Source organism: Sceloporus undulatus, chromosome 1, assembly GCF_019175285.1.
Source record: "Sceloporus undulatus isolate JIND9_A2432 ecotype Alabama chromosome 1, SceUnd_v1.1, whole genome shotgun sequence".
Taxonomy (NCBI): domain Eukaryota; kingdom Metazoa; phylum Chordata; class Lepidosauria; order Squamata; family Phrynosomatidae; genus Sceloporus; species Sceloporus undulatus.
Genome location: NC_056522.1, coordinates 79,157,970 through 79,178,946, shown reverse-complemented (window position 1 = coordinate 79,178,946; position 20,977 = coordinate 79,157,970). Strand labels below are relative to the sequence as shown.

General features: G+C 41.3%; 1 protein-coding gene across 7 annotated transcripts in view; it reads right to left on the bottom strand.

Annotated features, from left to right (window-relative positions):
• The window catches only part of AGPAT4 (1-acylglycerol-3-phosphate O-acyltransferase 4), a 65,864-nt gene that overhangs the window by 22,183 nt on the left and 22,704 nt on the right, over positions 1 to 20,977 (bottom strand). For 6 of the 7 annotated variants that reach the window (XM_042445507.1, XM_042445506.1, XM_042445503.1 and 3 more), the window contains 3 exons: positions 5,514 to 5,683; positions 3,261 to 3,422; positions 1,409 to 1,562 (listed from right to left, as the gene is read on the bottom strand). In XM_042445507.1, the coding sequence (XP_042301441.1) occupies positions 1,409 to 1,562; positions 3,261 to 3,422; positions 5,514 to 5,683 (486 nt within the window). Of the gene's footprint in view, positions 1 to 1,408; positions 1,563 to 3,260; positions 3,423 to 5,513; positions 5,684 to 19,139; positions 19,196 to 20,977 lie in introns of those variants that run through there. The other variant, XM_042445508.1, reaches the window with a different exon arrangement.

Here is a 20,977-nt window from a genome sequence, read left to right as displayed (position 1 = left end):
TACTAGTTGAACAATTTTATTTTTCATTTATTTACTTGATGTATTTCCCATTTGACCGATTTGTTTTTAAAAAGTCAGCTTATATCACATAGTAATGACAACCTCTCACATAAACCCAGAATGGCAGATAGAACAAGCATGCTAACATTCACAGCAGCTTGCTGCAATTAAAACTCCATCTAAAATCAGTACCAATTTTTAATAATGAACCATTCTGAGTTGAATCTTTCTTAAAATATTTTGGGTGTTAGCCATATGGATTTGGGCAGGTGGGGAACTCATAGGAAGGGTTCATAATAATGGCTTTGCTCTTTCAACCCCACCTCCCAGAATGCAGAAAGACTCTCAAGACATGGACAGGTCTGTATATCATTTAAGTAGATAAAATAGAAATGATTGGCATAATCTCAAACAAAGGAAAAAAAAAGGTATGTTAATAGCTTGTTTCAGATGTAAAGATCACACCATGGTTTGATTATCACGTGTGTCTCATAGACAACTATTCCCCTGCTGTCTAAGGATGCCATCCTCCAGTTCTTGGTTGGCTTAAGTCATCACTTACTGAGATTGTCAAATCCAGCAAACTATAGTGAATGCTAATAAGGCCTCCAAACCGCGGTTAATTAAAGGCAATTTCAAAACATAGCATCAGCATATGAACCGAAACAACGTATATTTAGTTATCACTAAACAATTGGCTCACTTCAGATATTACAACAGAAAGTATTGGGTAAGCAAGCATCAAAGAGAAAACACAATCTGGACAGAAGGGAACCCAGAAGGTGTTCGCACTAGCCAAACCATAGTTTAGCCATCAACATGGATCAGAGTGAGACACAGAATTATTATTACACTTTTGAATGATCACATCATTGTTTAATGAGCGATTAACAGGACTTTAGAAAAAGCCAGGATATTAGACCATTTTTTCTGGTTTGTTCTCAAACTGTTAATCACAGTTTTCTGGTTTGGCTCAAATGGAAAAGTACATAGGGGACTTCCTAGATCGCTTGATTCTGCTCCACAGGAAAGGGAGAAGTGTATATGAGTGTATGTAGGACACTGGGAAACCAGGGTTTGAATCCCAACTTAGCCATGGGAACCCACTGGGTGACTGTGGGCTGAGACTAACAGCCTCAGAGGATGGAAACTGCAAACTCCATCTGAACAAACTTGCCATAAAACTCTATGTTAGGGTCATCATAAGTGGGAAACCAATTGAAAGCACACAACAACAACAGTAGAGCTATCTTTAAAAGTTTATAGAAAAGCTGGCTAATTTAGGGGCTGATGTAGACCAATTTCAATTTCTCCTTCAATTCCAGACACCTATTTAATTGTGGAATATAGCAACCTGTGCAAAGAAATTTGAAATGTTTTATGATTTGCTCTGTGTGTCATTCCTTACCTACATTTCTCAAACACTGGACAGTGACAGCAAATCCCTTTGTCCGTGGCAGGAGATGGTACTTGAGCTTGGGGAGGCCTTTGGCTTCAGCCACCTGCATGCTGATTTCATGTTTTTGCTCTGTGAATCTTGTGCCTTCGCAGTGAATCAGAAACTGATAAAAGGGGTAAAAAAGAAATATGCAGCTTGATAAGGAAGATAAATGGGCAGCAACACCACCATGAACAAAAACAGACAAACAAATAACTGAAACCAATTCTTTGTTTTAATGTATCCTGCTGGACAGTTTGACCAGAAAAAAACAACAAATGATCATTGTAGATTGACATGCATTCATGCAGAACTTCAGATAAATCATAAAAGTGCACCTGTTTAGTAAGGCATAATGAACATTAAGGCCTAACTGCTAAAAATGAGAAATATCATGCTGCAAAAAGCATTATACAGTTCTGCTGCAGATGCAGGTTCATGGCTGAAGGGGTCGCCATGCAATAAGAACTAGCAGTCATGTATCTGTCCTATATCAACATCTGGACGATCTTGCCAACTAGTTGCCCATCTTTCTTGTCTGGCCCAAGAGAACAGCTACTTGTAATAGAATTAGGGTTGCCATAAGTCAAGACCTCCAAACTATGGCAAAGCCCCTCTGAGGAAACCTGTCCAGAAAGCACCATCATAGAGGGGCAGTGGTTCAAAATGAAACTGGAACTTTTTGGTTGTGCTGTCTCTCTTCCTTTTTGCAGAGCTCTATGTTCCTGAGAGAGGAAGGAAATGGGATGCTGTGGGCAGCTGTTAAGCAACTGAGGGGCCCGGAGGTGGCTGCTGCTTTAATGAACCTAGCTTGGAGGCCCTTTGTTTGGGTAGTGGTGCTCTGAGGGGGGTCCCTGGCGATCCCTTTGAAACTGTAATTCGACCCCCAAAGGGGTCTCGACCCCCAGGTTGGGAACCACTGTTATAGACCCTAGAATAAGTAAACATATAACTCTGTCAAATAGGTTAAGAATGCAGTCCTACAGACATTATCTGAGAGTAAATCCTATTGAATCCAATGGGACTTACTTGTGAACAGATATGCATATGATTGCACTGCAAGTCTTGCACAGATCAGGGGAGTGTCAAAGAATTAAACTTTAAAAAATGTAGACTGAAGGTCGACATTTTTGAGAAATGAGATACAAAGGATGAGAAGTGTAGTAAAGTGAATACATAAAGTATTATACAACTTATTATGTTTGCTGACATGTAAGCAAATGTAAGCTTTTTCCTACTGTATATGAATGCCAAATATTCTGAAGCAATTCATTTCACCTTAATTATGAAACAATAAATAATTTCCCCTCTTAATCATGCCCCTTCCATAGCATTCTCTTAATGAAACTTGACATATACAGAACATAACATGTTCCACATTCAAAGAGTTCTACATTTTTATTGCTTCTATGTGAAAACCTAAATATTTTTCTGGCTTCTCTGCAGTAATATAGGGAGTATTCACATATTTTCTTGTCCTCAACATTAAAGCTTTCTCATCATGTCAAGGACTTGTCAATAAGATTTTGCATGATTTTTCACTGCTGTACAAGATTTAAAAAGCACTTTCTGTTGTACTTTGTTTTTTGTGTGTGCAAAACACTCACCATATTATTAAAAGCTTGAGATGTTTTTGCAGAAAGTCCTGAAGTGTAAAAAAATCATTTTACATGGCACAAAAATTCTGGTAATCTTGCCCAGTGGGAAACCAATTCTTGGAAATGTTTTCATTCTCATAAGTGAGATTGAACAAAATAAAGATTTACAACCTGTGCCTCCTGAAAATGAATGATGATTAATAGTGAAGTCTGCCAATATTTACCCAGAAGTTTTCAGGATAGTCTCGGAGATTAAGCAGGCCTTGCATCACAGTCTTTCGATCCTCCTCCCATTTGCGCTTACAAAAAACCATTTCAAGAAAATACCACATCCACCCAATGATTGGCATATATGAAAGTTCTTTCTTTGCAAGTACTTTCGAACTCTGCAAAACAAAAGAGCATGTGGGAAAGGATTTATGAGTCATACATAAAAGTAAATACTTCTAAGGGTACGGTAAAGGAAAGGCAAGTAAAATTAATAAGACACCTGCACTTTTTTTTCAATATATGGAGAGAATGTCACTAGCTTCTGGAGAAACAATTCCAGAGTAGGAATTGAATGACCACAGTAAAAGTCATTAAGTTTAAGGAAGAGTAGTCAACTGTGCAGTGGCCAGCGAACAATTTCTCCCCAGGTCCACACAGCTGTATCACCTCCACAATTGGATTTAAATGGGAGAGGGTTTTTCTTGGGAAACCAGGTCTTCCAAAGAGAAGCAACTGGATTTAAATAGAGAAGTTTTTCCATGGGAAGTCAGGTCTTGCAAAAGGGAGCAAAAGAGTAGCAATTGGATTTAAATGGAGAGGTTTTTCATTGGGAAGCTAGGTCTTGTAAAAGAGAAGCAACTGAATTTAAATGGAGAGGTTTTTCCTTGGGAAGCTAGGTCTTGCAAAAGGGAGCGAAAGAGAAGCAGTTAGATTTAAATGAAGAGGTTGTTCTTGGGAAGCCAAGGTTTGCAAAATGGAGCAAAAGAGAAGCAATTGGATTTTAATGAAAAGGTTTTTCCTTGGGAAGCTAAGGCTTGCAAAACGGAGCAAATTGGATTTAAATGGAGAGGTTTTTCCTTGGGAAGCAAAGGCTTTCAAAACGGAGCAAGAGAAGTGTTTTTAAATGGGGAATTTTTCCACTAGGAAACCAAGGCCTGCAAAATGGAGCTGAGAGAGATGCAAGTGCTTTTAAATGGAGAGTTTTTTCCGCTAGGAAGCAAAGGCTTGGAAAACGGACTGGAGGGGGGAAGGGAGATTGGGGCATCAGGCTTGCTTGCTTTGGGACCCTTCTATAAGTCTACCCAAACATTTTAGGGGCAATTTTGGGGCATAAACCTCTCAACTTATAGTCAAGTATATACAGTAGTTTCTTGGATTGATTTTTTGACTAAAATTTCTAGACTTATACATGGGTATATGTGGTATACATCTTTTTTATTTTATTATCCTCTATAAGAGTTTTCAATGCACCATTTCTTTTATTATAATATTTTGTAGAACTATTTTAATTTATGCTATAACTATAATTTGAATCTAGTCATTAACAAATGAAAACAGCAGCAGGATCTTAACAAAGAACACTCATGTCAGTTAAATACAAATAACTTTTTTTCAGTTTTAAATGTGAGCACAAAGGCTTTCTTTGAAAGCCATGTTTTGGTCTCATACCACTTCATAGAAAAGGACATTCCACAGCCTGGCACTAGCAGTCAGAAAGGCCTGATTATACATCCCTACCTGCTGGACTTTGGCTGGCAGGAAGATAATAAGGCTTCAGGCACTGAATAACCAGTTCACACAGAAGAGTAAAGCATGCATCTGGAGTGATGGGTCCCCAAAATGCATTTGCTCAACAAAACCAGCCCTATCATTAGACATAGCTAAGATAGCTGTTTCAGGCAGCAGATTCAGAGTTTCACAAAATAGCAGTGAATTATTTATTTTGTTGTATTTATACTGTTAGAGACAGGAAGGTACACTCTGCTGCCTGTGTAAGGTACTATGTACCCTGACATACGTGTGTGTGTGTGTGTGTGTGTGTGTGTCGGGGGGGGGATGAATTCCATCTGCCACTCTGCCTCAGGAAGCAAAATAGATCAGGCCCATGATATCACTCTGTCCATTGTTGTCTAGTCCAGTCATCACTATTATGAATACCAGGGTCTATAAGAGCTCATTAAGAATTTGATAAATATTTGTTTTGCTGCTTACTCAGGACTATTGAAACAGAGTAATAGGAAGCACTTAGCAGGTCACAATTTGCAACCACTGGAGGTGCTTGACAGACCATGAGATGTATAAGCCTGAAGAAAAACATTTTCAGATATAGTTCATCTCCCCTCTAAACAGTTCTAAACTTCCAAACCAATAACAGCAAAACCGTACAGTCTGAACAAAAGGAATGAAATCAAATGAGCTGCCAAAACTCTGGCTAAAAACAGAGTTATGGTGAAAGGTAATCAGTTGAAATACTAGTCAAAACTCACCCCTAAAACCCCAAATCGTTCACAAAAGCTCCAACCACAGAGAAAGTCGATTTCAAAATTGTGATTAAGGATTACGATGGCATTCTCTTTCCCGTACTTGCAGCAATTCTGTGGGTCTGTGTAGAGGGTGCAAGTAGTGCCTGACCACCATTCAAGCAACATCACCAATTCTGGAACAAACAATAGCAAATCAGTGAATATGCACATTAGGCATGTCTCTCTATTGCCAGTTGTTAGAGCATCCTTCTTTCTTTTTTTTTTCTTTTGCCTTTTTTGTGGAATGATAAAACTAGCTGAAGTGTCCCTAATCAAATCATGTGCCACCAAGTGAGTTAAAATTTACTTTGAGGACTACATGACTCAGTATCCCTCACTCAGTTTGGGGGATCTGATGAATAGTATTCCAGAGTTCTGACACCAGCAATTGAAAACATGCAAAGCATTCCTGTAGAAAGGATAAATAAAGAGAAGGAGAACACTGGTTGAAAAAGGGGATGGGGCTCTAGTGTTTTTAAATACCATTTAAAAAGATAGACCTCTCCTGAAATGGAAACTTGGGCTGGAGAACTACTGCCCGCAGAGATCCCTGGTCTGCTCCCACTGGAGATCATTAAAGCTGGGTTCCTTTCCCGCAGCAATGCATGCGGCACCCATCCAGGACCACCTTCACTAAACATCATGAATGCAAACATTGCTAGGGGTTTTACTGAAGTCATTGAGAAAAGTGGTAACACAAGCTGTCTTTGTCTAAAAGGATTTTAAAAAACACATTCCTAGAACCCTAAACAAACTCTGTGGATTCCAAGAATTTTCCTGAAACAAATTATTGTCATACGTTTGCCAAAGAACGGCGTTCATCCTAGCCCAGCGCTTTCTGAAAACACTTCCTATTTTACCAGAAGAAAGTATTTCTTCCTGTTTGGGGCTTGAACTGGCTTCAACTTTATGCTGAAAACTGAACTGCTTTGCAGTTGTAGGATATGCTTTATTGATGATAAATCAATGCAGGTAGTCTATAGCAAAAGAAATCATCACAGATCTTGGCTCCCCTCAAAATAGATAGTAACATGAGGTCACAAACAAGAAAGTCTACCCACACCATTTCAAGGTTAACACTGCAGATTCTTCTGGCAGGATAATGGGTCTCCTGAGTTGGGGTATACACACACACACAGCAGTGCCGGGCAAGTGTGTTTGCCAAGACCATTGGGCAAAAGCTACAGCTGGGCTGAATGCACTAGGGAGAGGCTTGGACTTTAAAAACTGTGCCTTCTCTCTCATCCCCTGACAGTCGGGCAAAAGCTACAGCTGGATGCTACCCCCAAGGACACTGAGCCTTTCCTCCATCTAAGCCAGAGACAGTGATGGCAGAGGAGTCAGGAGGCTGCTTTTCCCTTATTTCATGTGGGACTCAGAGGGGACATATGGCATCTGGGCAGTGATTGGGTGAGACAAAGATGATAAAGAAGGACAGCCCTGTCCACCCTCAGTTGTTCTACTTCATTTTGCATGTTTAAATTGTTTTAATGGTGTAACTATTTTAACTGTTATTGTGTTTAATTATTATGTAATGGTGGGGGGTTGTAAGGGGACAGTATAATTTGATTATTGTTTGTACTTTGTATTTTTATTCTATGTTCTAATATTGTTGGTTGCTTTATTTCATTTCTGTTGTAATCTGCCTTGATTCCTCTGGGAAAAGGTGGAATATAAATATATTATTATTATTATTATTATTATTATTATTATTATTATTATTATTATTATTAAGATGGACCCCCCCAGGTTTGTATAGGGCAGAACCAAACAGAAGAAACTGGATTGCACAGGCATGACCTATATCCCATTTTAATAGAAATTAGAGTAATACAAATAAGTGTGTTCCCAGCTGCTTCTGTACCATTAAACTGCCAAGCTAAAGCATAAACTTAGCTATAGAACACACACTAACAATTCTTATGCCACTGAACAGTTGTTAACATTTGACTAAGATACTGATACTTATAAGGATTCCTAAACTCATAATCACATCCACTACATCTTCCTCACCCCCAACAGAGATGGAAGATGGAAAGTATGCCTTCAGAGCCTCCCCATACGTATGCAGAGAGTGCACTTTTTATCAAGGTTTGCAGGTACAAAGGAGCCCAGTAGTCCAAAACCTCTGAAGATGTTCTGTTTTTGCAGGGCAATGCACCTGTTCACAGGACGGCTGTTTTGAAGAATTTGGCCTTTGAGCTTCCTCCACCGTACTCACCATCCACCCTACTCATCAGGCTCTTGCTCCAATTATTTCCTGTTCCCAAATGTTAAAAAGAGTTTTAAAGGAAGGAAATTTGCAAATGATTCAGAGGTGATAGAAACAGCAGAGCAATACTGCATTTCAGTGACCAGACATGAGATGTAGTCATAATTTTGCAATGAAAAAGCTTCACAATGAAAAAAGAAGTTAATTAGCCTAATGTTTGCATCCACACTTGTCCATTATAATGAAAAAAATCAAGACTTAAAAATGGGATAATCCCCTTTCATAATTGACTAATAATTAATGATCAATTTACTTAATGTTATTATTAAGCAAAGATAGTAAAAGTGGGTATTTTCCAAAAATACAAAATAGGTAATTTCAGGATTAAGATAAACTTTCATGGCTCATGAGACTGTTGTTGCTTCCAACACATATTTTGTGTTTCTTTGAGCTGGGCTTTCTTCAACAGAATTAATAGTGAGACTGGAAAAAAGAAACTGGAGAGAACAGGAATAGGGGATTGATTTTTAAAAATCTCAGCTGTGTTTTGAAGCTTGGTAAACTAAGCAAAGAACAAAAACAAAACTTTTTCCTTTACAGTGGCTTCATTACTTTTCATTTTCCTCAAATAGGTCCAGTTTCACTTTAAGACAGCGAGGTAACGATATTCTGTGTAACAGAGAATTCTTTTGGAATTCAAAGCATAAAAATCCTCAACAGGTTTACAGGAGATTTTTCTTGTCAGCTGTGCTCAGGACCCTGCCTTAATTGTAATAATGAACTGAACATAAACATTACTAATTCTATCCTCTGTATCATCAGAATCTCTAGTCCACATGGCAATCATTGAAGGATTGCAGTTGTAATACAACATCTGGAGACTCATAGATCAGGAACATTGTATCCAGAAACTAGTTCTAACTAACATAAGCAGCCAGCAGAGCTCACCACTGCTGATGTTACCCTCTAATTTTATTTTCTCCTCCTCCTCCCTTTGGTAACACAGGATGCCCAAACCAATCTGGGGAAAAACAAGATAGTGGTTACTGCAGCTGCTTTTCCATGGTTCCTCTGCCATAAACTCCACTGGCACACTCCTCTACACCACAGTCAGCTCAAAGGCCCTACACAAACGTAATAGAAGGCCAGTGACTACAATATGAATGTGCCCACAGCAGCTGCTGGCTCCCAATTTTCACCTAAGAACAGTTCGATTTTTCCTTGAACTGAGCACAGTACTTCACAGCATGCAAAATGTTTGTAAAGATCTTTAAAACACTGTTAGTGTAAACAGGATCTGTAACCACAGTTTGATCCTAGTTTGTACAGTGGTGCCTCGGGTTACGAATTTAATTCGTTCCGCGGCCGCTTTCGTAACCCGAAAAGCCTTCGTAAGCCGAATTGCCATAGGCGCTAATGGGGAAAAGCCGCGATTCCGTGCGAAAAAGCCGAAAAAAGCACCAAAAGTTTTTTCGTAACCCGAAAAAACATTCGTAACCCGGAACAATAATTCCCTATGGGATTTTTTCGTATCCCGAAAATTTCGTAACCTGGGTATTTCGTATCCCGAGGTACCACTGTATTCACTATACTTTGTTTAACTACAGGAGTGAAACTTTTAACCCCCAGGGTAGTTCAAAAACCCTCTGCAAGTGATCAGTTTACACACATGGAATCTGCTCCTTGCCTGACAGCACACTGTATGTTGAGAAAGAGGGAGACAGCAAGTGTGGTGTAGTGGTTATCATGCAAAACTAGGACCAAGGAGATACAGATTGAAGACTTCTTGGGTCAGTGGCCTTGGGTCAGTCACTCTCTCTCGGTCTAACTTGCCCCACAAGATTGTTGTGAGGATAAGGTGAGACGGAACAATAGCCACATATGTAAAATTGCCATGTTCCATGTTCCAGTCTTTCAAATTTAGGCAGCCTCATTTACATATGTTGAATTTTTTTGTATGATGAACTAGTCCCATACCCCATTTTGATTTTTCCCACTCAAAACCATTTCCTTCAATGTTGGAATGGAAGGTGTTTTTTCTTAAGACTCTGCATATAATGCAGGCCACACAAGCTGCAGCATGTTGCCACATGTGCCTCCCACGAGGTGGCAGGCTGCAAGAAGTTTCCCACCCTCAGTTTAAACGAACCACAGTTGCACAAGTGAAGAAATGTAGCTAGCTTTAAAATGGATGCTTAGTGTCCCCTCTAACATACAAGAGGGCTGGAGAGGAGACACCATAGCAGACTTCTACATGTTCTTGGTGGAGCATACTTCACCATCATACTTCCCTTCCCTCGCCCCCCGCAACTGACCTACCTGCTCCTAGAGCATGTCTCCACAGCCAATTAATGACCAGGGGATGGGGGGGGGGGCGATTCCAAAGATGAAACCATATCTATGCTTCTGGCTGTAGAAATGCAACCAGATGCTGTCTGGACATCCTTCTCTCCCCCACTCACTAGCTGTTGGGGTGTGCTCTAGCAGCAATCACGATGGATGAGTACAGAGGATCATTGCACAAGAAGGTATTGGATACTCCTTATGTAAAAACTATTAAACAGGCCTGTTGATGCTTACTTATACCACCAACAGATTTGCAGCTCATAAATCCAGGGTTTCAGTATTCTCATTTACATAGCTGATAATTAGGTTTTTGCATTCTGCCTGAACTGGCCAATGAGAAAGAATCGTCAAGGACTTCTAATCAGGTTCTGTAAGTGTAAGCATCATCAAGAGCATCTGATTTTTAATCACAGATGTTTATATTTAAGCACAAACTTGAATCAAAGTAATTAATATTTCAGGTTGCTGATTGGATAGTCATGTTCCTTGGATGAATAATTTTGATTACATGCTTGCAACTTCACGGCTTCATGTGCAGTAGATACTATTTAATAGGAAAGTTGCCCAGGAAAGGATAACAAAATGAAGAATTCTAGTAGTTACTCCTTGTCTTCATTATTTTATTTACTGCTAATCATCTTAACATTCAAAACTTGTATCTTGTCTGCTTTTTTACTGTGTAAGATGAGATGGCTTGAAATATTTTACTATCAGGTTTTCTTTGAGTCTTCTTTGTTTTCATCTTGTCTTCTCCTTGCTATTGATAAGTGAGAATCACTAAGTGAGTGCATCATGCCACCAGTTTATTCCCATAAAAATGATATAGTAATTATTATGTGGGAATTAAATGGTGTGAGGTTATTCAGAACAGTCTTGCTTGCTGCTTTGCTGCTACTAAAGATGACAAGGGCAGAACACTGAGACATTGTTCATATAATTGACACATGCACATGCATACATGACACAGAGTGTGTTTCTACAGCCATCCTCCTCTAATAAATATCAGAAGATGCCAATTTTGAGCTCCGTTTCTGTTGTACCAAGGAGCATTATGAAAATACAATCCTTCATACCTACACACTTGGTTTTTAAAAAAATGTCAACATAGCATAAGATTTTCTAAAGGAAAGATTAGTCCATCATTTTGTTGTTAACTGCCCTCACGTTGACCCTGACTTATGGTGCCCTGTGGATGAGACATCTCCAAGATCCCCTATCCTCCTTTGCTCTGCTTAGGTCCTGAAGATTCAGGCTTGTGACCTCCCTGATTGAGCCTATTCATCTGGCTTGTGGCCTTCCTCTCTTTCTATTGCCTTCTACCTTCCTGAGCATTATTGTATTTTCTATTGAGTCATGCCATCTCATGATATTCCCCCACAAGCAATGCAAAAAGACTACCACTGAGGATAAGTGTGTTTCAGTAGGCAACATAGGTGTTCACATCAAACTAATAGATGTCTGGATTTCAACTGCTTAAGTTCTTTAAAAAGTTCCCATTAATGTAAATCTGGTGCCACAGTGCCCACACAAGAAATACCAACATTTGGCCAGCTTCTTTTTTTCCAAGTTTGTCTCCCTCCCATTGCTAGGACAGGCTGATGCTTGTTGAAAACCTGAGTGTGGGTCCCAACAGTCCTGCAGAGATGCCTATTCCTCCTCCTCCTCCCACCCTCCGGGCCTTCAGCTGCCTCTCTGGAGGCAACTGAAGGCCCAGGATGGCTGGGAAGTGAAGAAACTACAGCTGAAAAGGTCCTCTGGGAGGTCGTAGATTTTCCCCTGAGGATCTAAGTGTGCAGGGAGGATTAATGGAGACCAATCTGGTCGCCATGTTTTGAACTAATTGAAGTTTCCGGATCAAGCATGAGGGTAATCTCATGTAGAGTGCATTGCAGAAATCAAGGCATGAGGTTACCAGCACATGTACTCCAGTCTCAAGGTTCCTGACTTCCAGGAAAGGGCACAGCTGGCGTATCAGCCGAAGCTGATAACAGAGTGCTCCTAACTGTTGCATTCACCTGATTTGTCATGTGAAGCGACAAATCAAGGAGCACCCCCAGACTGCGAACACAGTTCTTTGAGGAGAGTGTGACCCCTTCTAGGACTGGAGGTTGTATCCCAATATCTGGGTTTGGAGCCGATACCGAAGGAACCTCCGTTTTGTCTGGATTCAGCTTCAATTTGTTTTCTCTCATCCAATCCATTACTGCCTTAAGACATGCTAGGATATCTGATGAGGCAAACTAATCTCCTTCCTCCTGTTCTGTTTGTTTGTCACACATGCTCAGCAAGTGATTTGGGAGTTGGCTGTTTACCTTGTCTGTTGTACATAAGCACCCCTGACTACAGCAGGATCCCTTAGAGAAGAATCCTAATTTTCCGCAGGTCAAGCTTTTGCAGTTTACTGCAGACATGCTTTTACAACCCAGCGCTGAAGTATGTCTTTTTCCAGCCTTCCTTCAACTTCTTTCCAATTACAATGCTGACCCCCCCCAAAAAAACCAAACACCCCCTCCCCACAACTTCCAGATAGACAGAAGACAAGAAGGGCAGGCTGGGTTCGGAGCCTGTAAGAAGACTGTTAAAAGGGACTTCTTTGTCAGAGTCTTCGTTAACTGAGTTATGCCTGTATAGTCCTACGTAACCCATTTTTCCAGTATGCTTGGATCTATACCTACAAACGAAATAATTTTACATGGAGTAATGTTCCAATCTGACTATTCCCTTTGTGTTATATATCATATTAATATGGATTTTAGAGCTCAAAAGTGAGATCCCATTTGGAAGAAATGGGGCAGGCAGTGGGGAGAACTCCATGCCTTATTATACCATTATAACATTAAGACATATATTTTGTGTAAGGCTAATCTCATGTGCATGTTTTCCATTAACTGGGGTAGGTATCTTTTTTTTAATTCTTAAGTTGGTTGCCACATAAGTAAACCACCACCACCACCATTTTAAAATGGAAAGCCTTTTCAGATCTATTTTAAAATAATTGCCAGGAATATGGTTATTAACAAAGGGTTTAATGGGATGGTATTATGAGAAAGCTACGGAATTTGGTTATTCTGAAGTGTGCATAGCAAGAAAAATTATTACTGGAAAAAGAAAGATCATTTGTTTTAGTTGAATCCAGTTCTGACTATCTTTTTAACCTTAAGAGCTCAAATATTTTTCTTTTGGAAAACATCACTGAAATGAGATGCCAGAAGACATCATTGTTGCTGTGAAATGACTTTAAAATGAAACCACACAGACATCAACAACTATTGTCAGACTCCTTCTGGCTACAGACTCTGCTTCCTATGCAAGAACACAGCAAAACCTTTGCAGGGCCTGACAAGTGAAAGTTATTTTAACATCACTCCCATTTAAATTCCCATGGCATATAAATGACAATAGTCAGCTATTAATAAAATCTTAATACCTGAAAGCATGCAAATATACTGAACAAATGTAAATGCATCAATTTAAATAAAAGGCACAGGGAAGCAATTTTATTTTCAACTATATTACAGAATGATTGCTAACGTGAGTTCTTTAGTCCAGATAATTTCATTTAATATCATATACTGTAATCGTAGAGCTAGAAGAAACCATAGTGTGGTAATACAACATTTTATTTTTTCAAAAATGCCCATCTCCTCACCTTGCAAAAAGGTAATCTAGGGGCTGAACAGACTGCCCTTAAGGGGTGGCCTGCAACCGCTCCTTTCAGCACCAGATTGAGGCTGCAGCAACTGCATGCCGAGGCCCCGAACTGGCATTTCTGTGGCACAAAAAGGAGCCACAAAAAGCAGCTCCTTTTTGTGCCACAGACAAGGTACCATTGCTGCCGCTGTGGTACCTTCTGGTGCTCCTTTTGGCACTGCATCATCTGGATGCAGTGCCAAAGGAGCGCCATGACACTGCCCACTGTGTGCCCGACCACACAGCATGACAGCAGCGTCAGGGCAGCATTGTGTGGATACAGCCCAACTCTGCCCTGAGGCTGGCGTTTATTGCCAGTCTGTACAGGCTGTTTGTCTAGCTTCTTGCCAGTGCAGGAATCCATAGCCAGAATATTTCTGAAAAGTGGCCATCCAACCTGTTTAAAAGGCTCCAACAAAGAAGTGACCACCAAGTTTGACACAGCCTGTTCCATTGTTAAGCATTTCTTACCATTGCTAAATTCACCATAATATTTAGTTGGAATCTCTTATAATGTGAATCCATTGGTTCAGGTCATACCCTCCATAGCAAAAGAAAACAAGCTCACTCCATTCTAACATTTCCAGTGGAAATTTAAAGATAGCTTTCATATCACCTAGGTCTAAACACCCTAAAGCAGTGGTCCCCAGACTTTCAAGCTACTGTTCCCTTTCCTCTTAGGTGACAACCCCAGAACCCCTCAAGACCTGTTGAAGCAATAAGACTAATTAAGGGGGCGATACAGACGGGCAGAAAGGGACAGTGAGACGCCGCTCCTTTCTGCCCCGATGGAGGCCGCAGCATACAAATGCTGCAGCCTCCTCGGGGCCTAAAATGAACCTGCTCCCGGAGGGTTCTTTTTGTGCCGTGCGCCAGGCCCCATTGGCATGGCTCACATGCAACGATGACATCCGTGCGGTACACTGCTGTTTGGATGGTGCGTGGAAGTCATTGTTGTGCACGCTGTATAGACGGGTGAGCAATTATCACACCTGAGCAGTGCGGGGAAGGTTGTGAGTGTGGGGACAAACAGCCCACCAACCAGAGCTTTTTGCCTGTCTGTGCCAGGCCTAAGTCAAGATTTGTTTCTGTCCCACAGTTTCAATGGGTTTACTCTAGCAAGGACTAATAACTAAATGTTTACTCCAATTATATTCAATATAGGATGGGGAAGACAAGCAGCCATCCTTCCTCCTCCATCCCCCTTCCTGCCTTGGGGAAAGAACAGAGGCCTGGCAGTAGCCTGCCTGCCTGGCTGGCTGCTGGTGTGGGGTCCAGCCTTCTCCTCCTCCTCCATGCCAGGCTGTTCTCTGCTGCCCAACCTCCTTCCTCTTCTTTGCCCCTTCTCTGCCTCCTTAGAAGATGGACCCGGGCGGAAGGAGAGAGGCAGGCCTGAAAGATGGAGGACTTGCCAAGCCAAGTAGTTGCAAAAATCGCTTAATCTATCTTTAAAAACAAAAACAAACAAACAAAAAACAAAGGCAGCACTGACTGGGACGGGAATGGTGGAGCTGTCAAATATTCTCTGTCATCTTCTGCTCCACTCAGGAGGAATAGATTCTTAGCAGGCGTTCCCACTTATTTGCCTCAGTTCAGAATCGATTCCTCAGGAAAGTACTGCAAAAAATGTAGTGTCAGGAAATTCTGCGCTTTAGGCTTTTCCCTGTGGAATTGATCCAATGAGGATCAAAATTGGATTCCATTGGAAACTAGAGGCACTTACATTGCATCAGGACCCAAACTTTTTCGTAGTGGGAATGGGGCCACAGTCCTTCAAAGACCATTGTTAAAACTGAACTTGTCACCTTATGTAGGATGCCTTCAACTTTTGCATTTTTATTCTATTTCTATTCATTCAACTATTTATAATGTCTGTTCCTGGACATTAGTTCATTCCATGCTTCTGAGGAAGTAGACCAGGACTGCATTTGCACTTCTGAAATACAGTCGGCCCTCCACATTTGCACATTTAACATTCACGGATTTGATTATTCATGGGTTTGTCTGTGTCTGAAGGGCAAATGTCCTTCCCCAACCTATACGGTTGGGATGGGCACGTGCTCCTCCCCCATCCTAGGTTTTTTCCTAGGACTGAGCAGCCAACGGTACACACACACACTTCCTCCTCCCTTCTTTTGCCTTACTTGCCCAGCCACCATCTGGCAGTCCTAGGCAGGCAGCCGGTTGAGTGCATGGGTGAGTGGGGAAGACAGGGGAGATCCCCACCGCTGGCCATGCTTATTAACATTTTCCCACTTTTGCGGGGACTGGCGCCCCTAACCCCCACAAATGTGGAGGGCAGACTGTAATGCAATGTGACACCACTTTAACTGTCATGACTCTATGCTATGGAATTCTGGGGATTGTAGTTTTGTGGGGTATTTAGGTTTCTCTGTTAGAGAGCTCTGGTGCCTCATAAAACTACAAATCCCAGAATTCCATAGCATTGAGCCACGGCAGTAAAAGAGGTATTAGACTTCATTATTTCTGCAGCACAGATGCAGCCTAAGCCTATGAAAGCTTATGCTACCAACTCCCCCCCCCATTGTCTCACAGATACTACAACATCCCTGATATCCCAGACTAACACAGCTAGGTCTTTGAATAGATAGAATTCGAGAAATTCTATCCCTCATTATATTTTGATCCAATTTTAGATAGTCCTGTGTCCTTAGTATTGGAAATAAGTACAGTATCTGAATACTTTGAATCTACATTTTTAAAAAAAAAATAACTGTTTTAATTATGTTTGGGGGTTTTCAGTATTCTAATATTATAAAATTGCTCTTCACTTTCTTTCACATCAAGGCACTTGAAAAAGGCAAGTTTTCTTCATCTCCTCCTCCCCCACCTCATCTCCCATTTTAAACCAAATATCCACTGGAGACCAGTTTACTACCACTCACCAAATAAAATGATCCACAAGCCACAATTTGTATAGTGTAACGTTATCCTGCAGTGAATAATGTCCCTTTGAAATACACAAGAACAGTTATTAGCATTGTCTTTATTTATTTATAAAGAAACCAAGGAACCAAGACAATGTTAAAAAAGATTGAACAAAAAGAAAACCACCAGGCATTTGTTCAACACCAAGTAGCCATTGCTATTCTTTGGTTTCCTTTGAAAGGCAAATGCACCTGCGATCAAAGCAGCTTGTAAAGGAGAAAAGTCACTCCTAGGTAGACAGTCACCAGGGAGCCTATTACCCAGCTGGTTCACAGAATTCAGTCCTTGTTTGCTATAGAAATAGGTAGTTTCAACAAGAAGAGTCTGCTTGGTTCAAGTTCTTAAAAGAAAAAAGAGAGGAGGGACATCTCTGATAAAATGTGGAAGTTACACAAACCTAATTTGTTGTTTTTTGGTTCCCCTTTGAAAAAAAGATAAATGTGGTTGTCTTCTCATGCTAGCTGTCCACCTCCTGGTCCTGCTGGCCATCCTCCTGCAGGAGCAAAGCCCAAACTGAAGACCAGAATGGGTGAAAGGACTAGAGAAGCAACCGTCCAAGAGCAATATGATGGTTGTTGAAAATCACTCTCTCAGAAATCAAGCAATGATCAAATTGCAGGGAGTCCAACTTAATCAAATTGCTAAAATGATAAAGCCGAACTATGAGGAGGTTGAGCAGAATATGGAAATAATAAATAAAGATTTGAACCAGACAAAAGAGATGGCAGAAATGACTGTAATCCACTGTCAGGAGCTGCATCAGCAGTATCAGTTGATGGACCAAAATTTGAAATTCCTTGGTCCCGCGGAAGAAAAGGTACCAGACAGATATGAAGCGGAGATGAACAAATTGAGGGTAGCTGAAAGGTGGACTGATTTTGCAGAGGGAAGAGTGGCTGAACTGTAGAAATCAGTGAAAGAACCTAATTTAAAGCTGCACCAGCTTGAGAATCAAAGAAGAGAATCTTTGCATGCAACAGAAGTTGGGCCAGACCGTTCTCAACCTGACATATAAAAGGTGCTCCCTGCAACCAGCCTTGGTTGTTTGTTTGCTCCATTGCAGCAGCTTTCTGCTGGGGCCAGCTCTGTCTTAAAAGCAAAAAAAGGGAAAAGGTTTTTAAAGTTTTAAAGTTAGCATTTAAAGTTGCCTAGCTGTTCTCCTCTGTGCACCTATAAAGTGGTTATAAACTTCTAAAAATAATAAATGAATGAATGAATGTAAGGCTGTGACATGAACACGATTCCTCTTTTGTCAACCACCCCGCCCCAGGGAGAAAACTGCTTTAAAAACTTCTGTTGATTCCAAATACAAATCACAAGAGAATCAACTAGTATGGTCATGACAGTCTTGCTTTGCTTGAGTACAATTATGTCAGAGAAAAATGGGGCTTGCTAGATACTTAGGCCCATTGACAAGGGGTACATCATCTTACAGGTAGGATGGCACGTTCCAACTATGGAAAAAACTAGATCCTTTCTGCAATAATATACTCTGGATAATTCCAACTATTTCATTATTTAAAGTAAAAAGCAGAGCTCAAGATCTCTATTCAGACATGGCTAAGAATACTATCCAAGAAGAAACCACGTTACATAAATTTCCCACTTTTTAAAGTTTTTATCTATTACATTTATATCCTGTCTTTCTCCTGCAATGGGATCAATGGGGGCTTATAATAAGGTACAACTAAAACCTTGGATGGGATATAAATAAAGCAGTAATATATTGCTAAATAAATTAATTAGCATATCAAGCTGCTAATTTAAAACAGTAGAAAATCAGTTAAAACATAAAAAAATGATTAACATATTGTTAGAAGCTTTACAAAAGCTTTGCCTTAAGACATTTTATGGTTTTCCCTTTGTATTTTGGAAGAGGCATTTTGGGGAGTGTTGTTTTTCCTCAAACAGAAGGAACATCCAAAAGCATTGAGGAAGAAAACTACAGGTAATAAGGAACTGAAAGCAGAGATCATGTTTCAGATTGCTATCTTTTAAAATGCCACTTGCAGACATTTGAAAAAAGAGGCAGTCAACACCAATTTACACAGGCAGCCCTCTGGCTGCCTTCCCAAAGACAGCAATAGAAATGGCAGATGTCAAGATATGGGGCAAACATTTTTAATAGCTTCCTGAAAAAAGAAGGAACTTTTTTGCAAGGGTTAACTGTTCTACCTCCCACCATTTCATCTCAAACATAAATATACTCCAAAGCCATCTTTCAAGCATGTATTTAGTGCTTTTTTATTTTCATGATTGAACTTCACAAGATCAGATTCCATTACCATTATCGCTTTGGCAAATAAAGACAGCTTCCATTACTGATATCAATTTATGTTCCTCCCAAACAAATGCCCATAGTTATTACAACAAACAACAAATAAGAATAATACCTGCTTGCATATAGATCTCTTAACATAAGTTTGCAACTTCCTTCACTGCAGCCACACTGCATAAGAAAATAAAACATACAGAAATGAGGGAGAGGAATACAAGAGGGCATGCCATAGGGACCAGGTGGTACCAGCATGACCAAAGTAAATACAGGGCATGCGTATGTGAGAGGGCAACAGAAACACATCTCTCAGGTCACTACACTGCTGGCGAAAGCAAAACTCAACAGAAGCCCACCATGTACACATGGTTCATACCTGAGGATCTGGCAGAGGAATTTTAGAAGTAGGAAATTGGACCACACAAATCTCCATCCCACACTCAAAAATATATAGTTTAAAAAAGCAAATGAACATGAAGCAGTCAATGGACCTGTGGTTACTGTAATACCTGGTCTTGGGGACTGAAATGTGTATTGAGCATTTCCAATCTGTCGGCCATTGTTTTGTTTTCCATATTTGTTGACAAATTTTAGGGTCGAAACAGATGGTGGGTAAGGAGAGGCTTGCCGCCACCCCTTAAAAACATTCCTATTTGAGCAGGCCTACCCCTGACTCTCTGACCCCTGAAGTATTCTCTCCTCGCCCCCTTCGTCAGCATGTCAGCTGGCATGAGTGGTGGTTTTTTATTGTTTTACTGTATAAGGTTTTAATGCTATGTTTTTTGTGATTTTATATTGTTTGTATTGATATATTGTTATATTGTCATTGTATGTTGGAAACTGCCTTGGTCCTAGAAAGGCGGTATACAAATAAAATTTTACTTTACCTTACCCTTTGCTCGCTGGGTTGGGCCGAAGTAACCGCATGCCACACCCCCAAGCCAGCCTTTTCCAGCTTCTTTTTGCGCTAGGGAAAGCGCGTCTTTCCTGTGGCAGTGGTGGTTTTTCCAGTGTTTCCTTGGACCAGAGTACATAAATGCTGCGCCACCAAAAGGCCATGGATCTGCTGCATGTGCGGTCGGCTGTGCAGCTTCCCGGTGGACTGGGGCTGTGCTGCTGTCTGAACACCATGCCCCCAGTCCACCAGGAAGCCAGCTCTTTTCAACTGTTTGTTTCACCCACTAGTTAGAACTAGAGTAAATTCTGTCTCTTTAGATGAAAGCACTTAAAGAGGTAGAATATGCCATTTGTTCTTGATTTATTTTTTCCAAGTGCTCTGGGTGCAGCTTCCATTTCCCTTCCTAAAACTAGAGGTTTATCTTCATATGGTTCTTCCTCAAATGAATCTGCTATCCTTTCATCTCTTTCATCACATGCACATGCTGCCAATGGGGACAATGTGGGCTAGAGCATTCACAGATTTTTTTATCCATGGAGGTGTCTGGAACGGATCCCCCGTGGGTACCAAAAGCCAACTGCATAATGTAAAAATACAGCGGGTCCTTGCTATCCCCTAGGGCAGTGATGGCGAACCTTTCTTGGTTCATGTGCCGGGGTGGGGCTTCTTCCCCTGGGGGCAGGGACCGTGTGCCGGGGTGGGGCTTACACCCGGGAGGCGGGGACAGTGTGTCAGGGGGCGGGGCTTTCCACTCTCCAGGGGCAGGGCTTCTCCCCCCACCCTTTCCCTGGCCTCCAGCTGGGGCCCCTTCTCCTTCCCTCCTCGCCTCCCCAAACCCACGGCAGCGCAGCCGTGGGTCTGGGAGGGCGAGCGGGGGGAGGAGAAGCCGGCATGGGGCCCCTTCTCCTTTCCTCCTCGCCTCCCCAAACCCATGGCAGCGCAGCCGTGGGTCTGGGAGGGCGAGCGGGGGGAGGAGAAGCCGGCATGGGGCCCCTTCTCCTGCCCTCCTCGCCTCCCCAAACCCACGGCAGCGCAGCCGTGGGTCTGGGAGGGCGAGC